Source organism: Mus caroli, chromosome X (assembly GCF_900094665.2).
Source record: "Mus caroli chromosome X, CAROLI_EIJ_v1.1, whole genome shotgun sequence".
Classification (NCBI taxonomy): Eukaryota; Metazoa; Chordata; class Mammalia; order Rodentia; family Muridae; genus Mus; species Mus caroli.
The window spans coordinates 126,848,086-126,873,203 of NC_034589.1; the positions used below are offsets into that span (position 1 = coordinate 126,848,086).

Sequence of the window (25,118 nt, forward strand, 5' to 3'; positions counted from 1 at the left end):
ACATGATAACCGCCAGTTGTGCCAGCACCATTTGTTGAAAATGCTGTCTTTTTTCCACTGGATGGTTTTTGCTCCCTTGTCAAAGATCAAGTGACCATATGATTGTTGTTCTAAAAGAAGTTATTCTATAAACTTTAGGCTGTCTTCATCTTTCAGGTGAGTGGATTGTAACTTCTTGCTTGAAAAGCAGGTTTTAATTTCTAGATGCTAGCATCAAGTTGTAATCTGGGGACTCAGAGGAAAAGTTTCATCTAGGATCAGTTCTCTGTAATGCTTCTCAGTTCTGACTTTCTTCTCATCAGTTTACAGTTATTTCTTTTCTTTCCTAAAATAGTGACTCTCTTCAGTTTGGTTCACTCCCAAAATTTAAGAATTAGTAGTATTTTTGATCCTTTTTAAACGTTATTTTCTTATTTATTTATTTATTTATAGAATAAATAAACAGGGTCTCACTAGATGCTGATGCTGGTTATGAGCTAGCCACCATTTTTTATAGGCTAGATGTTTGTGAAGTATTGACTGTAGAAGTTCATGTTGGAGTTAGGACAAATGTCAAGTGCTGGCATTATTTCCATTGTATTTATATTGGGACTTCTATTTGAAAAATAACAACCAGCCTCCCCTATAATGGGATTAAAACTGTGTACCACCATTCAAAATACCTTAGTTCTTAAAAAATAGTAGATCTATCATCTCAATTGTTATCTTGCTAGTCAATGTCATCCCCACCTCTTCCTTGGCCTGTGTGATTTCCTGGTTTGGACTACATGATAAAATAGACATAAGTAGTTTTTCAGAAGATGGTGTAAAACCCATGTAGTATGTGACTCGGTTCCATCTCTACTATTAACTTGCTATGCAAAGCAATGTGAATAATTTCACTCTGATTAAAGGAGGTCTTGCTATTTCTTTCCATACCACACTAATCTCATCTTACTTCTCAATCCTCCAGGTATGGTAATTATCTACCAGTTACTTGCAAGTGGCTCCCTACCCACTTCACTACATCTAGTCTAATGGCTATAGAAGAAGGATGCTTATTTTTGTTTCATTTTAGGTATTTATACTTTTATGTACATTTAAGACTTTTCATAATTCTGTGGAATGGATATGATTTTATTATGATTTTAAAGATAAAGGAAACAAGCTCTTGTATCATTAAGCAACTCATTCAAGCTGTAACAAGAGATAGACTAAATAGTTCCAGGTTGCCTATAAGATTGTTTTTTCCATTTTTTTAATAGCCTAGAGGTTGGTGAGACGTTCGATTGTAATGTTCCACAAAAGAGGTTGAAGAAATGTCAAGGGCTAACATTGTTTCTGCTCAGATTGAGAAATCAAGCATACAACAAATCCCAAGCTCTCACTGAAGACATTAAAATATTTTTTTCTCTCCCTTCTTTACTACCAAAAGAAGAGTGAAGGGAAAGTCTCCTCCATGAAGTTTCTATTGCTATAATTAAATTGCTGAAAGCCATTTTAAACAGAAGAAGCTTACTTGGCTCACAGAATTCAAAGGTGAAAATTCAAAAAGCATGATACCCACTCTTATAAAGGTCTCTGTGGCTATATAATGTTACCATAGATGGCATAATGCAAATATATGTGAGATGGAGAGGCTCAATGTGAGACAGGAAGCCTGTGACTGGAGTCCCAGTCTTACTTTCTGGTAAGAACATTTTCATAAGAAACAAGAGCCCCCAAGAGACCTAACAAAAACACTATAAAAGCTGTACTCTTGCCTTCATTGAATATAAAGGTTAGGTCAATATCTGCAATAATCTAACCATTAGGTACCTATTAGGAAGCCACCTTTTAAGGTCCCACCATCTTCAATAACAGAGACCAAGCTTCCAACTCAGAATCTCTTGTGTAACAATTCATATGTAATATTTACAAAATCTACCCTATAGCTTTTTGGTTTAGAATTTGACTCATCAGTGACAAGTTGGGAGAAATGGGTATGAATTACAAGCATTTCTTCTGTAAATACACTGCTTTCTACACAAAGAATTATTAGAACTGTGAAATTTTACACTCTCACTTATGGGCATACATGTAATGTACTTTGGTAGACTGCTTGCCACTGTACATAGGTATCTGTTTGCGCTGTTTTCGCAAGCCTTTCCATGAGCTCTGACATTTGGCTTCATTTAGTAGACCAGGTGATTTTTCCATCCTCCCTACAAACTCACACACTTTGTATTGAAAGAGACCTTAAAGTTCACCTATCCCAAGCCTCTGATATTTCCTCAGGGGAAAAAATGACATGGGTTAAGTGGCTTGTCTAAGGTTACTCAGTTAATGACTACACACAACTGATTTAAGGAGACAACATACTTTTTTGCTCTTGTCTGTAATGAAAATGTTTATGTTCATAGAATGTAATTTGTTGAGACCTGACCTAGTGATCCAACCTGAGACCCATACTGATTTGAACATTTGCTCTGAGTTAGGTAGATTTCAAAGAAAACCTATGCCAGCTTCTGCCATGTGTATTCCTTTACCTCAAAACTGGATTCTGAGGACTGGGCGAAATCTGAACTTTCCTTGTATACTTCTTAATTCATTTACAAATATATGATGCAATTCCTAGCTTTTTGTGTCTGACCCTGAGCTCATAGCTTTAATACTTTGTTAGTCTCTGCAGTCGTCCTATGACTGAGTACAGGCAGGTGTGGAAATTGTCTTGGCATCTGGGATTCATCTCTTGTATTAGTTTTGTTCCACAATTTAATCAGTTTTATATATATATATATATATATATATATATATATATATATATATATATATATAAACCATATCCAGGGGCACTTGTACAATTTAGAAACACGGGAGGCAAAAATGTGAGAATTGTTTTATATATACACATATACATACATACATATATATATAACATATACATACATATAAAACATATACATATACATTACATGTATACATATAATTTAATATATGTATACATGTTATATATATATATATATGTATATATATACCTAGTTTATTCATCTGCCATTTATTTCCTTCTGTCTGCAATTAGTCATCTAGAACTTAAAAATAAGCAAACCTTAAATCTAAGAGAACATATGGAGGAAGGGAGAGAGGGAGAGAGAAAGGAACGCTGATTGAGAGACTGTTTGATTTTAATTTTATCTGTGATCCCAAAACTGCATCTAGGATTGGTATCAAATTCTTAAAAAAATATCTGGGCTTTTATTTTACTTTTGTACTAGAGAAATCTATAAATATAATTGATCTGATTTTAAGAGAGTAGCTGATCAACATTTAGGATTCTAGGCCCACACATGAAAATATTTGGAATGATACAGCTGGTAGACGGTAGACAACAATCGTCTAATACTTAAGCCACTAGCCGGCTATAGGAAGCAAAACAGCAAATCACTGTGCTATTCTTCCTCATTTATTTGAACTTAAAATTGAACTTGGGGGTAACAAGATAAGAGACAAATTGGTGTAAAAACAGCACAGTGTAAATTGCTGCAGGTGATGGTGCCACAGCAAAATTATTACAGGCAGATTCAAGATGCAAAATTATTTATTTGACAGTAACCAGAAAGACAAATTACTCAGAGGCTGTGTACATGTGCTTATATAATTGCTCATAAATTATTATGGTTCATGCTAAAATTTACCAAGCTTGCCAAACCACGCGGTCTTCTTTTAAACAGGAAAAATGCAGATTGTTAGAAATTGGAGAATGTAATACACATTATAAAATGACTACTCTCTTACATGGGAACATGGAATTTATGTGCACTTTTTCATTCGCTAACACCCATCTTTCAAAATCTTTATTTCATCAGAGCTTTTAAGACTATAAAGCTTACAACCCACAATAGAAAAATCTTTCAATGGAATCTCAATGAGAGCTTATTTGCCATAAATTAGAGTTAATTATAAGGTACATATAACTTGAACCCAGTCCATGGAGTTTGAGTTACTACTGGGTGGCATTAGGTACTTTCTCTTATAGTGAGACTTCTCTGGCTCTGATCCTGAAAACGGTTATGGAAGACTTCAGCAGGCTTATCTCCACGTAGCTTCTTGAACTGAATTTAATGACTGGAATAAATTTTCTTACCTGAGAAATAAATGTGGTTATTCAACCTAGCCCATATCTGATCACCATTGTTAAATGACACTGTAATTCAGGTTATATAATAATGTAAACTATTTAGTTATCTTATGTTGTTTTGGCTGGAACACAGGCCATGGCACTAAGAAAGGAGTTATAACTCACTGTGACATGAATGAACTGATGGCTTCTCTTGGCCTCATTCTCTGTGGCACTTGAAATATCAATGTAAACATTCCCTACCCCTAACCCTCATTACTGTTGTGAGGAAGAAAAGAAATTCTTGGACAATTGCTTCATAAATAAGACCCTTTAGAAATGGGAAGACATTCTTTTCATGCTGAAATTAAGATCATTTGCTTTACAGTGTCATTTAGTGTGTGCATGTGTGGCCTCCAGAGCCAAAGGATCAAAGGATTTCAGCATGTGCATCATGTGCTACAAAATAATGTTCAAGGTATAATGGAGGGAGACTTAAGCAACTGTCTTCTGGTTCCTTTAAACTGTAGATCAGATGTTATGAAACAAATTAATCTCACTCTTTATATTTTGGAATACAATTGCACTTATTTGATTATGTCCTCTGGCTGGTTTCTCACTATAGTGGAGAGTTTAGTTTTTATAACATGAAACATGGCTGTTACTGCTGAGAATATTTATTATCAAACATTTAATGGAAAAAAAGCACTGACTCCTGTTCTATGCTTTGCCAAAATCCTGGATGAAAATTACCCTACTGGTCAGGTATGGTGGCACACACCTGTAATTCCACCACCTGCGAAGCTGAAACAGAAGTGTGGAGAATCTGACACTACCGGGACAGCCTGCATGACATAATGAGATTGTGTCTCAGAAGGAAACTAACCAATCAGAAAAGAAACATTTAACCAGTGCTCTCATATTTCAGATAAAACATTGCCTTTCCACCAGGTTTTTGGTACTTATATTGCTCAAGAGAGTAACAAACAAAAGGAAGTTAGCAGGTCTCTTGCTTCTGGTTATGGTACCCTCTACCTATGCTTCCAACATTTACCATGTAGACAATGAGGTTAATCCTCCCCAGGTTTTGTTAGTCAATTTTTAAGGATTTTGTTTTTCACATGTTATTATCAGAAGGTAAACTACACTTTATATAATATTCAGCCAATGTGTCGCTCATATTTCACATCAGAATAGTAGTAACTGCAAGAATAGCAAGTCATCAACTATCCTCTTAATAGTGTCTTGGAATTCCTGTCATTTTGGCATCCCTGAGTCTACCTACTGATAGAAAATGGGCAATCTGGACTCAAGAACCTGGACATAGTCAGGCCTTGCTCAAAATCAAAGGAGACTTGTCCAAGGTCCTTTCCCACTTATCTCATCAATGAACTCTGTGAAAAGAACTACACTTTAAGCTTTCCATCCCACTGGATTTTAAAGAAGAGATTTAAGAGAGTTCGTCTAAACACATTCAACTCATGTTAGTAGAATGGAGTAACCAGGAGGCTGACAAGCCACACTTGTGTTGTAAGTTGTGGGTCTTCATGTGTTCCTGTCAGTAGCTAAACACAGAGAAGAATATTGTCAACAAATGCCTTTAGTAACACAAGCAAAAGGCATTGAGTTACCTTGGATTCACTAATCTTAGATTGACAGCAGATTTTCCTCCAATCAGTCTGTGTCTTAGAAGTGATAACAGATTGGATTCTCACATTCATCTTTGCATGACAGGTTTTGGTAAAATAGAAATGGTCTAGAGCTATTCCTATTGTGAAAGGTAGGAAATGGAGAAAGCTATCTCAATGTTAATATATGAAAGAAACCAGTTGGTAGAAAATAACAGTAAGAGCGTCCCCATCTGGGCTCCATGCAACAACCAGATTATGCCCTACAAAAGCCCACAGTGTACAAATGTAGGCAAGGAGGGCACTATATGAATGACCTAGAATGGGCCGTGTATGTGACTTTTTTTTTCTCACTGCCCACTTCCTTTGTCATGAGTGTTCTCCACTTTTCACAGATTATCACTGTTTGTATTGGAAACTGTGTGCTCTTGGTCTAATTCTTTGCCCAGGTACACAAGAACCTGGAGATGCTGGAATCTTCCAGGGACTCAGATCTCTGACTGTGACCTTCCCAAAACTCTTGATTTTATGTAGAGGGTGATCGATTTGTAGTAGTTTTACCAAGAGTATCTTTCTTTTGAAACTGAAAGTATCATGTTTTGAATCTTAAACAAAAACAATCAGTAAACTCATGTAGATTCATAGATAAAATATCAACTCAACTTACATACAGAGCAAAAAGAATGAAAATGTTATCAAATATCACTATGCAGCCAAAGTGAGACCTGATAAAAATGCAAATGAATGGGACAAGGGCAAGGGTTCCAGTAAGTCATTACATGATATAAGGGCCTGTATGTTATAGGGGCTCCTGACCTAACCATATTGTTTCTTTTTATTTTATTTTTAAAAAGATTTATTTATTTAATTTATGTATGTGAGTACACTGTGGATGCCTTCAGACAAACCAGAAGAGGACATCAGATCCATGACAGATGGTTGTGAGCCACCATGTGGTTGCTGGGCCCCTGGAAGAGCAGTCAGTGCTTTTTACCACTGAGCCATCTCTCCAGCCCACCATATTGTTTCTTACGTACTTTCAATTCACATTCTATGGTGACTAATGATTAGTACAATACCACAGCACTTGAAACTTTTGTCTTGAGAATTAGATAAGGTGAGTTTAAATCCTGACTCTGACATTTATAACCTGAGGGATACTGAACTTAATACATAAACTCTATGGGCGTTAATTTCACAATCAATATGTAAGAAGGGAGCTATTGATAGTAGCTGCTTTCTAATGTTTAGGGAAAGATTAGGCAAATCATGAAAAAGCATTTAGACATTGCAGGAACAGAGTTTGTGATTGGTGTTAGCCTATTATGATATTTTCTGCACTGTTTTATTCCTTTTCATACCTATTATACCATGTGGTTGTCTCAGAGGCAGTTTCAAATCAATTAATCTACATTTTAATTCTGCATACTGGTCTCCAGACATCTCTTTCTTCTGTATTTCATTTCTGACTCTAGAAAGAAATTATCTTAGCCTGAATCCTTGGACTATTCTTGACTCCCTTCTTTCCTTAACTCTCTATAAATGAGAAATGATATATATTTTTTATTTTGTAAATATCTACCTTTAACTATCCATCAACTCACTCTTTCATTTTTAAATTCTGTATTCATTAGAAAGCTTAGCTGGTTGCCAGTCACTACTGTAAACTATGGGAATGTAGTTAAGCATAAACCTGAGAGCCAGCAATTTCCCTTTGCCTAATCCTCCACAACCTATTATCATTTCTCTTTTGAGATAGGGCTTGACAGTGTAGCCCTTGCTGGCCTGGAACTCAGTATACAGAGCAGACCTGCTTTGAACTTGTACCAGTCTTCCTACCTACATTTCTCTTTAAGTGCTGAGATTAAAGGCATGTGCCACTATCCCTGGAATGCATTCATCTTTCACATGTCCTATCTTTCTACCTCTACATGATGTTTGTCAATGCCTCTATTATTCACTCCTGACTTGGCTCACTTTCACCTTTTTTTGCCTGAGCTACGATAATAACTTCATAAATAACCATTATGCTTAAAAATATTAACAACAAATCATTAGAGAGCCTTCAGTTTTTCCACATAGCTCTCATAGTAATTGCCAAAATTCCTAGCTTTTTAAAGCCTATGCGTGGTCTGTCTTCTTTTTATCTCTGTTATCTTCTGATGCTGCCTCATATGTACTTCTGGTAGTCTCCTTACCATGTCATATTGTTTTAGATCTTTATGGCTTCACAAGTGTTCTGTCCTCTAATTGGATTATTCTATTCTTTAGATTCATCTAACTTTAGGTCACTTGGTCCTTAAAATGTGGATTTAGAGATGCCTCCTCTCTTATTCTGCCTTCTACAACACAACATACTTCTTCTTGGTCACACTAAGGAGGCAATGTACTTAATGCTTGATTCAAAACATGGTTCTGGGAGCAAGAACTTAAGAAGCTCTCATATATTCCAGCCAAGTATTTTGGAGTAGATTATATAATATTATGTCTTTGTCTGTGAAATGAGGAAATGCAAATGCTGAGTCAACCTCAAGAGGCTGTTGTAAAGAGACTCAATTAATAAATATATATGTTTACAATAGTGTCTGGAGGATGGTAAATAGAACATTGTTACCTATTAACAGCATTGCCAGAATTGTTTACTAAGTGCACTATATGGCACAATTTTGGAGACAGAGGACCATGAATTTCTAGTCATTATAATTCCAGGATTTATGCCAATGCCTAAGGCATGGCTATTCAATAAATGCTAATTAAAGTACATGAGTAAATGGATGAATTAAAAGATGAAATAAAAAACCAAAAACTGAAACTCATTGTCTCACCAAAAGCAATTAACTTTCAAACCCAATAATCCCTACTGAGCCTATATGAGGTATATGACATGGAAGAGGCATACATCGATGACCTAACTGTCACATTCTTTTTGTACATGTATTATCTACTGTGTATATGCATTAGGCAAAAATATGAAGCCTTGGCTCCTTTTGTAAATTCCAAGAGTTTTTGCTTTCATTATTGCTTTAAGCCTTGGCAAAATAATCAAAGAAACTATCCTTTATTCTGAAGCCGACATCCTAAGAAATCACACAAAAAAAAAAAAGAAAGAAAAGAAAAGATAAGGAAGGAAAAGGTGAATGAGCTTCTTAATCATAGAGTTATCTGTGTTCCATCTTGCTCATTCTAAACACTTGGATGGATGATTTTGAGAATTTGTGCTTCCAGATTAATCAGAAAGCAGATGACCTGGAATGACTGACAGCACAGAAAGAAGAACATCTTTGCTGCACATAAATGGAGGAAGGCTGACCTAGATTTGAGGCTGTACAGTTTCACAAGAAAAAGGCTTCTTGATGATGCCTTTAATAGGGAATCGGGAGAGACTTTCCACTTGATTGACAGCTCTTCCATAATTAAGACATAGTCCAAACTCACAGCAAGACCAGTTTTTTAAAAAAATGCCATCAAATGTTTCAAGCCTTATTATAAATTATTACCTTCCTTCTGTCTGTTTCTTTTTTGTCGTTATTATTACTCTGTGGGGTTTGATCTTGCCTTTCTTCAACCAGATAACTAGGCAAGTTGGGCTTAGCGCTGCAACATTTCTCACCTCTTGTCTGATCCTAAAATCAAGGAGTTCCAAGATCAGTGACTGGAGTAGTGAGCCAGCAGTTTGAACACTGCTATCCAGATTTAATGAGGTAGGGGACAGTTGGCCCAGGGCTCTGTCATGAAGAGGTATATATATCATGTTGTGACCACAAATTTTGCTGGCATCTCCCCAAAGGTCTCTTACTAAAAATGATTTTCTAAGCCTCACATAGCTTCATATGAGCTGAGATGAAGAAAGAATCCTTTACCTCCATTAGGTGAGCATTATTATTTTTTCTTCCTCATATCAATGTGTCTCAGAGGGGCTCAGGTTACAACATCACGCATTTACACTATAGCTCATGGTAGCAAAGATATATTTGAATTTGGTTAATTCAGTAAGGCGCTTTGGAATAAAATGGTAATAAATAAATAGGTTCTGATGAATTCTGACATGACAAAATTTTAAGGGTGGTGGAGCTAAATATGATAGTATCTTGTCATCTGTCATGCATTCCTGCCACATATAACCATCTCCTTGATAGCTTTTGTTAAAACCAAGAAAACTATTTATTGCAAAATTCAAAGCTAAAGCCAGGGATTGTATCTGTATTGTTCTTTAATGACTCTAAATAGACACTATTTCACATATAGGGAAACTAAGGCAAAGTGAGGTTGTCCTAGCTGTCCAAAGACATGAATGCACAGGCATGTCAGTGACAGATTCTGAATATTAGTATATCTGAATATTACTAATTTTTCTCCTCTACTTCCTTAACAGGCATGTGATCTTCTTTAGATAATTTAATTTGTTATTTTCCAGTGTCTCAAATGCATGCTACAGGAACGCCAGTGATTCCATCCCTCACTGTTCAGAAGAGCTAATAAATCCGGGGATGGTCAGCCACTTCAGGCAATAAGGGCCTTGCCATTTTTTTTCCTGATAAAGTATCACATGATATTCTTTTCCATGTGTAAACAACATGAAAAGTTTGAGGAATCATTATTTTATTGGTGTGAGCTTCAATACCCTCATCCAAATATAGAACTCATCATACTGTGTGCTTGGCATTTCGTAAGGATTAAATGAAATAATGTCTATCATTGTCCTTTAGATAAATTTTATATATATATATATATATATATATATATATATATATATATATATAGAGAGAGAGAGAGAGAGGTAGGAAGATGACAGATAGATATCAAGAGAGATACAGACATTTATTTTATAAGTAGCTTATGTAGTTATAGAGGCTTGTAAATTCACAGGATCTGCAGTCAGCAAGGTAGAGACCAAGAATGACTGATGGTATAAATTATAGCCTGAAAGTCAGCAGTCTCTAGACACCAAAAAAGCCCATGTTTCATTTAAAGTCCAAAGGCAAGAAGGAAACCGATATACTGGCTCTAAAGCACTCAGGCAGAAGGAATAATCTTATACTCAGTCTGTGTGTGTGTGTGTGTGTGTGTGTGTGTGTGTGTGTGTGTGTGTTCTGTTCAGGTTGATTGGATAAGGCCAAACCAAGCCACATTAGGGATGACAATCCATTTTACTCAGTCAACTGATTCATACATATATCCGTCTTTTCCAGAAACAGCCTCAAAGAAGCATCCAGAATGATGTTTGACCAAATGACTGGATAGTGACTTAAGTTGATACATAAACCTAGTTATCACAGTCACCTTACATGAGATCGCACCTGTGGTTATAACAAATGAATGATCCCTCACTTTAGATCACCTTCCTTATAGATAGAAGAGAATTGAATAGTAAGCAGAAGAAGCATCTCCATTCTACAGATGAGAAAGTTGGATCAAAACACTTACACATTTAAGTTCCCTGCCCTTTTATTTAATAGGACATGACCTTCATAGCACCCTGTGTTGATTCACATGCTTTAGTAAGGCTAAGAGACCATCTAATAGATAAGTAACCTTCCCTTTTTTCTATTCCTACTTTCCCAATTAAATCTAAACACACATAGTCTCATTATAGGGATAACAGGTTAGTGAGATAAAAATAAACCACTATTCGATATGCATGTATATGTGTGTCGGAGTGGGAGAAAATGAGAGAGAGAGAGAGAGAGAGAGAGAGAGAGAGAGAGAGAGAGAGAGAGAGAGAGAGTTGTATGATGTTTGTTATTCCTCTTTATGTGTAAGACATTCTAATTCAGAAAACAAAACAACAAAAAAATGTCCTGCTGATTCCCAAAGACTCTAAAATGTAACATAAAAAGGCAAAGTAAATCCCCTTCTTTGTGAGTAATTCCCAGCTTCTCTTAAACAAGACTCTTTGGACAGCTATGATGGGACAGGGTAGGCTCTGTTTGTTCTGCCTATAAATTGTGATGATTCTAGGCACTTATGAAAGCCAACTGGATTGCATGCTTTATCTTTGAAAGCCATAAGACACCAGCATGGTGTCCATCTCAATTCTCATTTTGTAATTATTTCATGATAACACAATCAATGTCATAAGAGACAAAACGTATGTATGTAGTCACAGCTGCTTCTCATACAGATTGTTAATAAGGACACCATCCAAAGAGTTATAAAAACAAAGGGAGAGAGCCTTTGAATCCTTTGTTGGTGTCAGCTGGAAACAGTGTGCAAATACGATGATGATAGGAAACAAATTACAAACAAGTATATGAAAATATTTATAACATCTTAGGGGGTTATTATTAGGATAATGAGTTGATTTATTCCTACCAAATGTAAGCTGAATTACCAAAGCTGATATTATATGCTATTTTTATTATATAAATTATCATTCCTAATATTAACTTTTCCATATCAAAAATTTTATTACTGATAAGAATTGTTACTAATTCAGTTATGAATCAAATTGTATTTCATATTGTTACCATTAACTTAACCACAAATAACTAATAGATGAGTGCTAACTAGATGTTACATTCTGTTTGCTCTAAGTGCTGTCACAATGATCCTATGAAAAGGACACAAATGTTATTTGCTGGAGTAAAATGACTTCTTTGGGAACATCAAACTCCAAAGACTAATTATATATTCCAACCCTCTTCAATTCCATTCCTGCCATTCTTCCTGCTGTTAGTAGTAAAGATCCTCATGGGGCCAGGCCTCATATGGCCAGGCTCAGGCATCTTACAATGACCAGTTCCAGGAGCCTCAACTCTATCTTAGACTACATCATCCCTCTGGTTGTTCTTGCAATGTAGTGCATTCTTAAGGTCTCTAAAAACTGTACCTTTTCCTTCCCAATGGTGTCTGTGTCAGTAGGTACATACCTTGGACAGAGATAGAGTTACAGCAAATGTTGGAAAGGACAAGGTGGAGAAATTGTTGCATGAAACATTAACCTGTGCTAGAGTATTTCATTATGCCCCTTCACTGTTTTAAAGTAAAACTTACAGGTGATATGGCTGCTCTTGTACCAATTTGAGAAAAAAAAAAATGTAGTGACCCAACTTCATTATAAATGTGAAACAAAAATGATTTATATTGAAATCATGTATATTATCATTGCAAAGGATTTAGAGATACTGCAAAAAAATCAGCAAAATAAATATAGAATATATAAATATATCACTCTACATATCAGATTGTTCACCCAGCAGATGGATAAGATGAATATGGAGCTGTACACTCTGGTTAAAGGAGACATTAACTGTGCTGCCAATGTTTTATTCCTTTAATAAAACAGAGCAGCTGAAAGTGAGTGGGGAAAATGTGAACATTATTAATTTGGGATGGTGATAGCATATGAGTTTTTATTATTATGTGTTTTAGTTTTTCATAATATTGAAACTGAGGAAATGTACTAAAAAGTGAACACCAGGGAGCTACCCCAAGTGAGCATGTGAACATCTTGACCATGGACCTCAACAATACACCGACTATCTATATTTTTTTATTTGGAGTTTAAGCCTATTTAGTTTAATAATCCTTTCTTTTAAGCATAGGAACCAACTTTCTTCAAGTCAAATTTCTCAATAAAGAGGAAGGGGGGGTTAAGAATTCAAGTTTTCGGATCTCTAGTCAGCTCTGTGCTAATTTCATGACCTTGGCTTTGAAGTCCAGGATGATTGCCTGAATGGCATGACAAACCTTCAGTTAAGTCAGAAAGATGTGATTCTCCTCATATGTCTTTAAACTTGATAAAAAATGGATTCAGTTGTTTTAGGAAAGATTTTCAATAATCCAACAATTAACTCCCAGTTAGAATTAAATTAATAACATTGAATTCTGTGAGGTCTTATAGGAAGAGAATATATAAATGTGTTTTCAAGAAGACTTACCAAGTTTATGGTTGAGGAAGTACTGATTGGAGATAGAAATAGTGATAGAAATAATAGATAGATAGATAGATAGATAGATAGATAGATAGATAGATAGATGATAGATAGATAGATAGATAGATAGATAGATAGATAGATAGATAGATAGATGNATAGATAGATAGATAGATAGATAGATAGATAGATAGATGATAGATAGATAGATAGATAGATAGATAGATAGATAGATAGATAGATAGATGATAGATAGATAGATAATATCAAACCACAAAGCGTATAACAGATAAAAACCGCTATAAAAACCATTTCTAGTTTGACTCCTAGATAAATGCAGCTCAAAGAAAAGTACAAAATTGAAGAAATTCATGGAAGGATGATGATGCAGTGTGAGGTTCCAAACAAGAACAAACTGAGTGGGCAAGAGCCCAGGTGTAAACACTATTACACAAGGTTTGTGTAAGCAAGACTATAGGATTCTGATTGGGGATCTGCAACCCTATAGGTGGAACAACAATATGAATTAACCATTACCCCAGAGCTCGTGTCTCTAGGTGCATATGTATCAGAAGATGGCCTAGTCGGCCATCACTGGGAATAGAGGCCCCTTGGTATTGCAAACTTTATATGCCCCAGTACATGGGAATACCAGGGCCAAGAAGTGGGAGTGGGTGGGCAGGGGAGCAGGTCAGGGGGAGAGTATAGTGAACTTTCAGGATAGCATTTGAAATGTAAATAAAGAAAATACCTAATAAAAAATCTCAAACAAACAAAGAAACAAATAAATATAATTTTAATTCATGGGTAAAAGAGTAAAAAAGAAAAAAGAAAAAAAAAGAAAGAAAAGAGAATTCTGATTGGACCAGGGAACTTCTCCTTTGGACTGTGATTGACTGGTGCTTTGGTAGAATTGGGCTTATTTGAAAGAGCTAGGATATAGACTTGGTTCTTTCTTTTACTCAGCTTGGAATAAATAGTGAGTTCTGGGGAATTATGGTAGAGATAGATTCATTGTTACCAGGTCTCCTTCTGTGTGCTAATATCAGAATCATTGTGATCCTATTTTATACACCAAGGCTACTCTGCCTGACATTTTTAGACACATCAGTACTCTAGTTCAGGATCAGCAGAGTATCTCTAAGAAGTTAAGAGAATTCTTTTTAGAGAACTTGTTTGGCAGCTACAGGATTGTAATCTCCTCAAGATTTAATAAGTGCCTATAATGCCCAACACATCATTGAGACTCATTCTAGACATGTAGATGAAATGAGACACACATTATTCACTTCTGGTAAAACAGTTTAAAAAAAAACTCACTAGGTAAGAGTATCATGGAGGAAATAATTCGCATGTAATGCTAAAGTACAATTTCACAGACATGGATTTTAAGGCTTTGTCTTAGAAAGTGTATCAGTTCAATAGAAGCAAATACTAATGCAACATAAGGAAGGAAGGCAGATGGACAAAAGCTGTGCTGGCTAGTTTTATGGCAACTTGAGACAAGCTACAGTTATCAGAGGAGTGAGCCTCAATTGAGAAAATGCTCCCATCAGGTTTATCTGTAAGCAACTCTGTGGTTCATTTTCTTGATTAATGATTAATAATTCATGTGAAAAGGCCAAGCATAGTGTGGGTGGTGTCACCCCTGGGCAGGTGCTCTTGGGTTCTATAAGAAAGTAGATTGAAGAAGCCATGAGGGGTCATCCAGTAAGTGGCATTCTTCTATGGCTTCTGCATCAGCTCCTGCGTTCAGGTTTCTGCTCTTACTTCTCTCAGTATGATGTGGAATTATAAGCCAAATAAATTCCTCTCCCCACAACTTGTTATTTATTTATTTACTTACTTATTTATTTATTTATTTATTTATTTTTGCTTATGATGTTTCATGATAGCAAGAATAACCCTAAGTCAGAAAAATATAGGAAAAGTGGAGGCATCCTTAGGCAATGATGAGGTTTGGAGAAAGAGTAGAGTGTATGAAGAGTTGTAAAGAGGGGATGAAAAGGTAAGAACTCCCAAATGATGCAGGGGAAGCCAGGCTTAGCAATGGGCAAATAGGAACACTCTAATACTTATTATATGTAAAAGGGTGTGGCTATGGGTTTAACATGTTCATTATTATCAGAGTTTCAAAATCAGATTGGAGGTTGGGATGTAGGGTAAAATGTTTACCTATATTGGTAGAATGTTTACCTACAAGTAAGGAGACTTCATTCAATACCTCAAACTGCCAGAGGCTTGGGAAGACCTGAATAGGAATGTTGGGAGATCATTTATAAATATTACAAAAGAAACATTAAAATATCAGCACAGACTACAAAAGCAAAAGTAGAAATGTCACAATATTAAAAGGCTTCTACACGTTGATCAATCAACATGGCACAGATAAACTATACAATGGGAGAAAACATTTGTAAAATATATAGGTAGGGAGTTACTATGTATAATGTATATAGGTAGGGAGTTCCTATATATAATGTATGTGGTACTTAAACTACTCAGGAAAACATTCTGATTAAAAATGAACAGTAGAACTAGATAGTTTGCAAAAGAAGAAATGCAAGCAAGGCAGTGGTGGCACACGCCTTTAATTCCAGCACTCGGGAGGCAGAGGCAGGCAGATTTCTGAGTTTGAGGCCAGCCTGGTTTACAGAGTGAGTTCCAGGACAGCCAGGACTACAAAGAGAAACCCTGTCTTGAAAAACCAAAACAAACAAACAAAAACAAAAAACAAAACAAAAAATAAAAAACAAAAACAAAAAAGGAAGACATGCAAATGACTAACAGACTTATAAAGTAATGCTCAATGCCACTATTCATCAGAGAAAAGAAAATTAAAATTACAATGAGACATCATATAGCACATAGTAAGGTGGTTTTTATAAGAAAGACTTAATAAAGTAGTTGACAAAAATGTGGAGAAAATAGGACACTTGTACACACTTGATGATAATGTAAATTAATAAGCAATTAAGAAAAGCACTATGGAAGTTCTTCACAAATTAAGAATAAAACTTCTTTTAGATATGTAACCAACAGATAGATATCTCACTTTTGTGTCAATGGAATATTTGTGTAGGAAACATATATGAAATATATAGGGTATTATATATCAATATATCTGCATATCCATATACTTTGTAACACAATTCACAACAGCTAAAGACAGAGAGGAAACTGTCAACAAAGTAATGAACAAGGAAACACACACACACACACACACATATATGTGTGTGTGTGTGATGTAATGTTGTCCAGATTTATAAAATAATTTTGTCATCTGATACAGATGGGAAAATATAGAAAACATTAAGCTAAGTGCATCAAGCCAAGCATAGAAAAGCAGTTGCTGCTTGATATCACTTATATGTGGAATAAAAAATATAAAGGATGAACTTGTGAAAGAATCTAGAATGATAAGTACAAAGGGCAGAAAGAAGAGGACAAGTATTGTTTGAAAGCACAAAAAGCAGGAGATTAAGTCTAAGACATCTATTTACTTAATTACATACTTGCTTACTTAATTACTACAGATAATAATAATAATGTATAGATGAACATTTTAAAAGTATATCTTAAATGTTCTCATGAAAAAAATGAGAAATACTTGAGTTGAAGAGTATAGTAATTTAATTTAATCATTTCACAGTAGACACAGATATCAAAACATCAAATTCTATACTCTAAATATATAAAATTATTCTCAAAGCAAATAAAGACATTTAAAAAGGATATTAAAACAACACAAGGAAATATGGTCTCCTATGTACTTCAGCATTTATGAGAATAAAGAAATGCAAAGATATGTGAGTTACATTGGAAATGGCAAGGCTTAATATATTATGGGAGTAATGATTAAAGGGAAGGTCAGCGGGGAGGAAAAGATAAGATTCATGGATGACACCCAACATTTTTGGCTCAGATAACTGTGAACAATTATGGGTGGTGGGGCTGAACTGGCACAGGAAAGTGGTTTACTGCCAAGTACTCTGGATTTGAGTAGACAGTAGCAACTCTGGCAGAGGGGTTGTGGGCAGTGCTGATATCTTGCCTCCCATGGACACATTTACTGGCCATTCTCAGCGTTAACATCACTGCATATGAGAAGAGCATCTGGCTACTGACTATTTCTCAGGAGCTCATCAGGCTTCAGGGAAACAGGAGTTGAGGAGTTAGATGTAATGACCTAGTGTGACTTCACTTCCATTATATCACCCAGGGTCCTCTGTTAGATAAAAACCAAAAAGACAATCCTGACAAAGCATTGCACAGATCTTGTAATGACATGGAAATTGAAATGCTTGCCAGGCCATTATTAAGCATAATGACTAGGTTGAAATGAGATGACGGACTCTATTTCAGCAGAACTTTCCCATTGATAAATAGTAGGGGGTCATGAAAATGGAACATATAATCCATTTCACAAAAATATAAAGATTCTTTAAAAAACACAAAGCAGCGATCATTCATTGCATTTACAGAGCTGAAACAGGAAATCTTCTGTCTATTGGTGAATATTGAAGCACAGATGAAGTTTAAAAGACAATGTTTCCTTTTTTCCCCAGCCAGAAATGTATTTAAAAAGAAATAATGTACAGAAAAATCTAGGCTGGAAGCAAATAGGCACAGATCTAGCAATAAATGCACGAGTCAATCATTTCTTGGAGCATTTGACTTGCTTGTTCTGGAGAAATGACCACATGAGATACAGTCCTCTGTGATGGCTATAAATAAAAAGAAATTTGGCTTTAGGGAGCAGAGTGACCTGAGATAGAAATAGAAAACATGTAATTCTAACATTAAATTTCTAAGATCAGGGTTCATAATATTGTTTTTAATAAGTATAACACTGGTATAAATACTAAGATAAGCACACATCTCTATGATGAGATTATAATAGCACATATTTGGGTGATCATCTCTAGATATTTAATTTTAAATACATTGATAAGGGTTAAATACTATATATCCAAGGTTTTGACCTCATCATAAGAAGGAACATGATATGCATAAATTATTAATAACTCATTAATTTGTAAGCAATATATGTGACTCATAGGTAAATAATTGGCATATATTACTTGATGGCTATTATTCCTACAGTGTTTATGCAGGCAGAGACTATGACTAAGGTTGAAAGGGCTATACTCTATTGGACAGATGTGGACTCTAGGGCATACCTATGATAATTTGGATGCCACCAAGCAGAATTTAATCTTCTACTGGATTGTGTGCTAGAAAGAGGAAGAATATAAGAGGAAGAATATGAAACACACAGACATCAAGATCCATAACTCTGGAGTTCACTTTATCCCAATGGGGAATGATGGGTGTGGTGTCTGCTGTCATTTTACCTCAAGTGACCTTGAGCTGGTCACTTAAATTCTCAGAGGTTTTTTAATTTTTTTTTCTTTCTTTTTAATAAAGTAAAAATATTGAGTCCCTTTCTTTCTGAGTAAACATGAGAATAAAATGAGAGGGGGAAAAGCCTTGTAAAACAGCTCAACAGCTAATGTATTATTTCCCTATTTTAAGGCTAAGGATTAAGTGAATTTCTCTTGCTACTGCTATGTGTTTCCAGCTGCTACTCATGTGGTCTATGTATGCTCTCCACCCTCTCTTTTGAGAATGATCTCTGATGCATCCTCAATTTTTGGCTATCTCTATCGCCACAGCATGGCATCCTCATAGCTGTGCTATGTTTCTTCTCCAGCAACCAGTGCTTAGTGCTTGACCTCTAACAAATTCTTAGTTTGAGAAAGTAGGCACGGAAAACTTAAGTGCTACACAAAGACTTGGACAGCTCTCCCTCTAGTGGAAATTTCTTGAATTGCCCCAAATTACTAACTACCCTATTGATTCAAGAGAAATAGTGGTGAAAATGAAAGGGATGGAGTTGATAAAGTTTTTTAAAAAGTTTTTTTTTTTTTTTTTTTTTTTTTTTTTTTTTTTTATAGAAAGAGTTTTTATGTGTCTCCTGGCTATACAAGTTGCGGCAAAACTACTTTACTCACCAGTGTCTGGAATTTGCATAGTTTCTCTTGGGCCATTGAACCCCATTTTACTTAATGGGGAATTTGAGGCAAATCTTGAATTTTAGGTAAAAATACACAATTAGCAATTATATGTGCAACTGTATATCAATTTTCCCTCTATACCTGTAACAGGATTGCAATGTGCATGGCTATTGGAGTCTAATTTAACTACACTCTATGTTCTTTTTTTCCCCCTTTAAAAATGTATTTATAGTTGTTAATGTTGGCATCATATCCTTTTATAAGGATTCATACATTTTCACGGGGCTTTGTTTCGGAAGGCATGTAAGTATGGCAGTGAGAAATGTGATTATAAAATGGCTACCCTACCTTGCTGCAGTCACCTAGGGTACTTTGCAGGAGATTTCACTAGTTTACACCTCTAGGCTTCTTCTTGTGGCAAAATAAACTGCATGGGTGTCAGTATCCATGGATAAAGTCCATACACCCCTCATTTTGAATCTTCACATCGAGATTCCCAATCACAGAGCTGTTTGCCTGTTTTTGCAGACTGGAATAAAATTATTAAAATAGAGCCCTGAACTTTTAGTGGCTTTCTTTGCTCCGTTATAATTGGTTTGGAAAACTTCAGTATTAAAGCATTTTATGCCAAGAAGACTGAATCAAGAATAATTATTTGAAAACCTTCCAGAGATCTGAATCAAGGTGGTAGGCATGAGACTTTAAGGAGGTAGCCTTTTATATTTTCAATCTGTTTTTCTGCAATAAACTTTGCCAACTGCAGAATCTCACCAGTTGGGGGAAAGCAGTGTTTCCCTGCCTGTGGTGCCTCTGTTCACACTTGTAATGAATGAATCAGAGAGACCCAGTTATAGAATCACCTGTGAGAGAATTCAGTCTATATGGAAAACACTTCAATGAAGCCCAGTGGGAGGTCTACTTCCAGAGCTGCCACTGGAATTGTGAACAGAATAGGGCTGGATGTCTCTGTGGCCGGATGCTAGGTTGATGAGGTCAAGCTCACAGGCTAGCCTACTCTGGGGGCTCCTGTGTAGAATACTCAGTTCCACCATGTAAACTCCTTGGCTATAGCCTACACATTTGCCAGCTGCATCACAGATGCATCTCTTCAGCTATTTTCCAAATATGTATGGCCATTCAGCATGCAAATGACTCTGGATGTGTGATGTGTTATTACCATCTCTTTGTGGCATCAATGTAACTTACACTTGTGATTCCTGGTGGCACTTGAAAATTCAGTCATGTGTGAACTATTGTCCCATTGTTTGGGATCCTCTGACATCTCTCTGTGCTTTTTACTAAATGTTAAGATTTCAGTTCCTTAATACTAGGATAACACCTGAATTTTTTAGGTCTCGAACTTCACACTATACATTTTAGTTGCTTTCACTCTTCCCAAATCTAAAACTAAATGTACTATATCTTATGCCACCCATTACTTTCCCTCAGGTGAATGGCTAAGAATAGAAACCTAATAAAAATAAATCAAACCACCTTGTTAGAAACTAGTAATGGTCTAATGATCTAAAGATACAAAGCTACAATACCTTAACTCATAGAAATGAATTTCTCATAGTGTGTTTTCTGGAGAAAATAATATTTGGGATCAGGTGAGTCTTCAGAATTCCTAGCATCCTTTGTTTATCTTATAGGAAAAGACTTTTAGGTCTATTGGATTAGGTCATGGTGCAATCATGTATTGTGAATATTAAAAACAAAAAATTAAAAGAATGATAATTAGAAATTTTATTTCCCCCTAGTTGCTAAATTTCTGGTTTGTTTGTTTGTTTGTTTGTTTTGGCTGTTTGACTACCTTATTTATAAATACTCCTTCACTGATGTCTAGAACAAAGGAAGAAGAGCAAAGGACCATACATCTATTAAACTAAATGCATTGGATTCAGGAGGTATTCAAAGTGAAATGAATTTTCAGTGTATTTTCAAGGTCTCTGTGATAAAGCTAATTGTAATGGCAGTTAAATGTCACAAATTGTTCTTGGGCATGACTGCTATGATTCAGGAGCAATATTTTTATTATCTTTAGTAGCAACGATGCCTCAAAACTAGCAAAAGCTAGCCTGCTAAGATTGGGAAATGTAGCTTTAGCTTGCAGTGATCTATATTATATATAACAGAGAGGTTAGAGGTGGAAACTGAAGGACTTGAAGAAGGAAATGAAAAAAAAATTTCTATCAAGATGGTAATTACACAATTTGAGATTATTTTCGAACTCAAATTTGTTAATGCAAAACAATTACTGTTCTCATACTTCGCTACTACTTGAGGAGCTTGATATAAAAGCCTATATGAACCAGGGTAGTCAAAATAGGAAACTATGCTTAGGTGTAAATCAATCTCAGAATACTTGCATAACCTGCAAAAGGCCATGGATTTGATCTTCAAAACCATACAGCAATTATGCAAAAGAAACCATGGAGTTTTAGGCAATGCATGTCTTTGGCAATGTAATGAAGTGTAGTCCAGAATCTCTCAAGAAAAGTATGCCTATATGAATAGGCACATTATTTTGCCAACAGTCTAAAGCCTATTAGGGTACCTTTCCCTTGAGTGCCCTTGAACTCTAGTTCAATAACCCTTCATATAGAGAAAGTGAAGCTTTGAAGTATGATAGTTCTTGCATCTGGCTGTAAGCTCCCTGTCAACTGAGGTTAAAAGATTAAACACACTGGGCTACAGAGTTCCCAACATCTGAAAGAGGAAACAGACCAGCCTACAGAATTATAAGCAAAAAAAAAAATCATTTTAAACTGGAAGAATTTACACATCTTTATGATATGATTTGAAAGGGTAATCAGGTAATATAAAAAGACAGCATTGATGGATGGGATTCCTGAAAAACCAATAGGCATTATAATACCTATGCTAGTTGTATTGAGTAGCATATGAAATTGGCTTCTGCATCTATTTCTAATCCTTCTGGAAAAAGAGATTTTACTGTATCTGCATTTCTTTAATACTAGATTTATCTACCCAGTATTATCTGATTAAAACTAACATTAATATACTTCCCTATTAGCATATACCACCTAAGCAGCAAGGCAGGCCTAAGAATATAAAGAAAAATCAACCTATGTTTAAGTACCTGCTATTAATAGGTGACACACACATATATGTGTGTGTGTGTGTGCATGTGTATGTTTATATGTGTCTGTGCATGTGTGTGTGTTGGGGAGTAATCACTTTAGGTGTCCAGCACTTAAAATCTCAGTATTGCATGTTCAACAGCAAGTAAATAACACAATGGCTATTCTCACAATTATAGGCACAGGTACTATAAAGTAGGGGTTGAGAATGTATGTTGTCTCTGGTCAGATATTGTGTTCTAACCATTTATTAGCTCTGTGGCCTTGGGTAGGATCTTTTTAAGTGAATCTCAGTGTTCTCATCTGTAAAGTATGAATGTAAGTGTTAATATCCAGGACTGGGCCTGGTCTGGGCAGGTGTTTCTTAGTAATATTTGTTTTGTAAGACTCCTGCCAAACAGTCAGAATGACCTGAAAGTGGCATGGCAGTGTCACACCAGTAGTCTAGGTCCATAGGATCTCACAGAGCAAAGATTTTCTGGTTAACTGGAGTGATTCACATGGCAGGCAACTCTACTACTGTGCAGCCCTAGGATAATTCCTAGGATAATTATGTAGGCATATGTGGATTGCTAGAGAGTCTTTTGTGTGGGGGTGGGTGGGGGGATTATCTAACAGGATTTTTTTTTACCTAAAAGTTGCTGTAGAGGATAAGTAAATGTCTTAAGAACACAAAGCTAGAGCAGCATCTATACTTGCTAAAGTGTAAGGAAGATGCTGGACTATCTCCTCCACTGAGAGGATAGAATAAAGCCATCTCTAAAGCTCTGACTCACAGAAAGTCCCATATACATTATGGCAGTAATTGCTGTTGTTATACATGATGTTCCCCATATCTCATGTCTTGTCTTGTTCTCTTTCAGTGGATGGCTGCATTGATTGGTCGGTGGATCTCAAGACATACATGGCTTTGGCAGGTGAACCTGTCCGAGTGAAATGTGCCCTTTTCTACAGTTATATCCGCACCAACTACAGCATGGCCCAGAGTACTGGGCTCAGGCTCATGTGGTACAGAAACAAAGGTGACTTGGAAGAGCCCATCATCTTTTCAGAGGTCAGGATGAGTAAAGAGGAAGACGCCATATGGTTTCACTCAGCCGAGGAACAAGACAGTGGATTCTACACGTGTGTTTTAAGGTAAGTATCATATGAAAATGTTGTTCAACCATGTGCCTTGTAGTTTTTTGTTTGTTTGTTTTGGAATGTCGTGTCAGAATGGTGGCTGGAGTGATTCACATTGTGAAGAAAGCTGCTGAAGAAATTCAGTAGATCCAATTTCAATGATTGATCAGAACTACATATCACATTCTTATCAGATTGTCACAAGGTTGGACTCTTATTTACTGTGTTCTTTTTTTTTTTTAATTTAGAGCACTGTGTGACCCATTTCTTTCCTAACTCCACCCCTGCTCCAGGGTCTTATAGTAAGAATTATTTTACTACAGAGGCAAGTGACTCAATGATCTTGTTGTCTGGCCATGGAACTAACTTAACATATCATTTAGGCCAAGGTCTTGCCTCTCTTGTTGATGGAAAGATGCTTCAAATGCTGTCCAAAGACTTCACAGCAAATGAACTACTGGTACCATCCACACAATTTACCAAATGATCTTAACTCTACTCTGTCTAAACATTCAGCATAAAACTCAACAAACACTTGGTCATCCTGAAGTTCTAAGTCCTATATTCTGAAGATTTAATAGATCTAACTCTTGCCAGAAATTTACAATAAGAAGCAAATTATTTTACCTTAGGGGATCCTGTGATCTTCCTCCTCAGCCCAGCATTACAACCTAGGAGCTAGCATTTCAGATAGAGACCACATTTGGTATTAAAGTACATAGCTGAAATGACCTTTAACTCACCTTTCAATTCTGCCATTTTCACTGGGGACCTGCACTCTACTATTTGATTTTAACTTCTTGGAAATACAGACCCTTTCTATTTTTGTCTCAGGTGTAAAGCTATGCCACTTCTTCATCAAAAGCACTTGGAACTCCCTGGTGAGTCCTCATTGTTCTAAAGGCCAAGAGAACTAGGTAGTATATAAATAGAGAAAACTCCTGAAGCCTTAGAATTACTTTTGTGCACATGTGCAAGGGAGTACTGAGAGGAACAGACAGAGAGGTTAGTTTCCTTTGAAGGTAATATGAATCCCTATGGTCACAGCAAAAGCAGCAATCATTTGTACTGATTCCTTAGCGATAGGCAATATACTCTACTTGTGCAGTTCGTGGCACAACTAAGAAATAGATAGCATTCATTTTTTTTTTTTTTAGGAACAGAACTTCTTTATTTTTAATTTTTTATTAGGTATTTTCTTTTGCTTCTTCTTCTTTTTTTTTTATAATGTCAAGCAGACATGGTTCTCTGCGTTTATTGCAGTTGGCTACACAAAGAATGAAGCCTTCTAATGA

The 25,118-nt window shown here is 35.9% G+C and overlaps 1 protein-coding gene across 1 annotated transcript in view; it reads left to right on the plus strand.

Annotated features, from left to right (window-relative positions):
* The window catches only part of Il1rapl2 (interleukin 1 receptor accessory protein like 2), a 1,226,021-nt gene that overhangs the window by 568,188 nt on the left and 632,715 nt on the right, over positions 1-25,118 (plus strand). Inside the window, exon 3 of the mRNA XM_021152978.1 lies at positions 23,565-23,838. Coding sequence (XP_021008637.1) covers positions 23,565-23,838 — 274 coding nt within the window. The remainder of the gene's footprint in view (positions 1-23,564; positions 23,839-25,118) is intronic.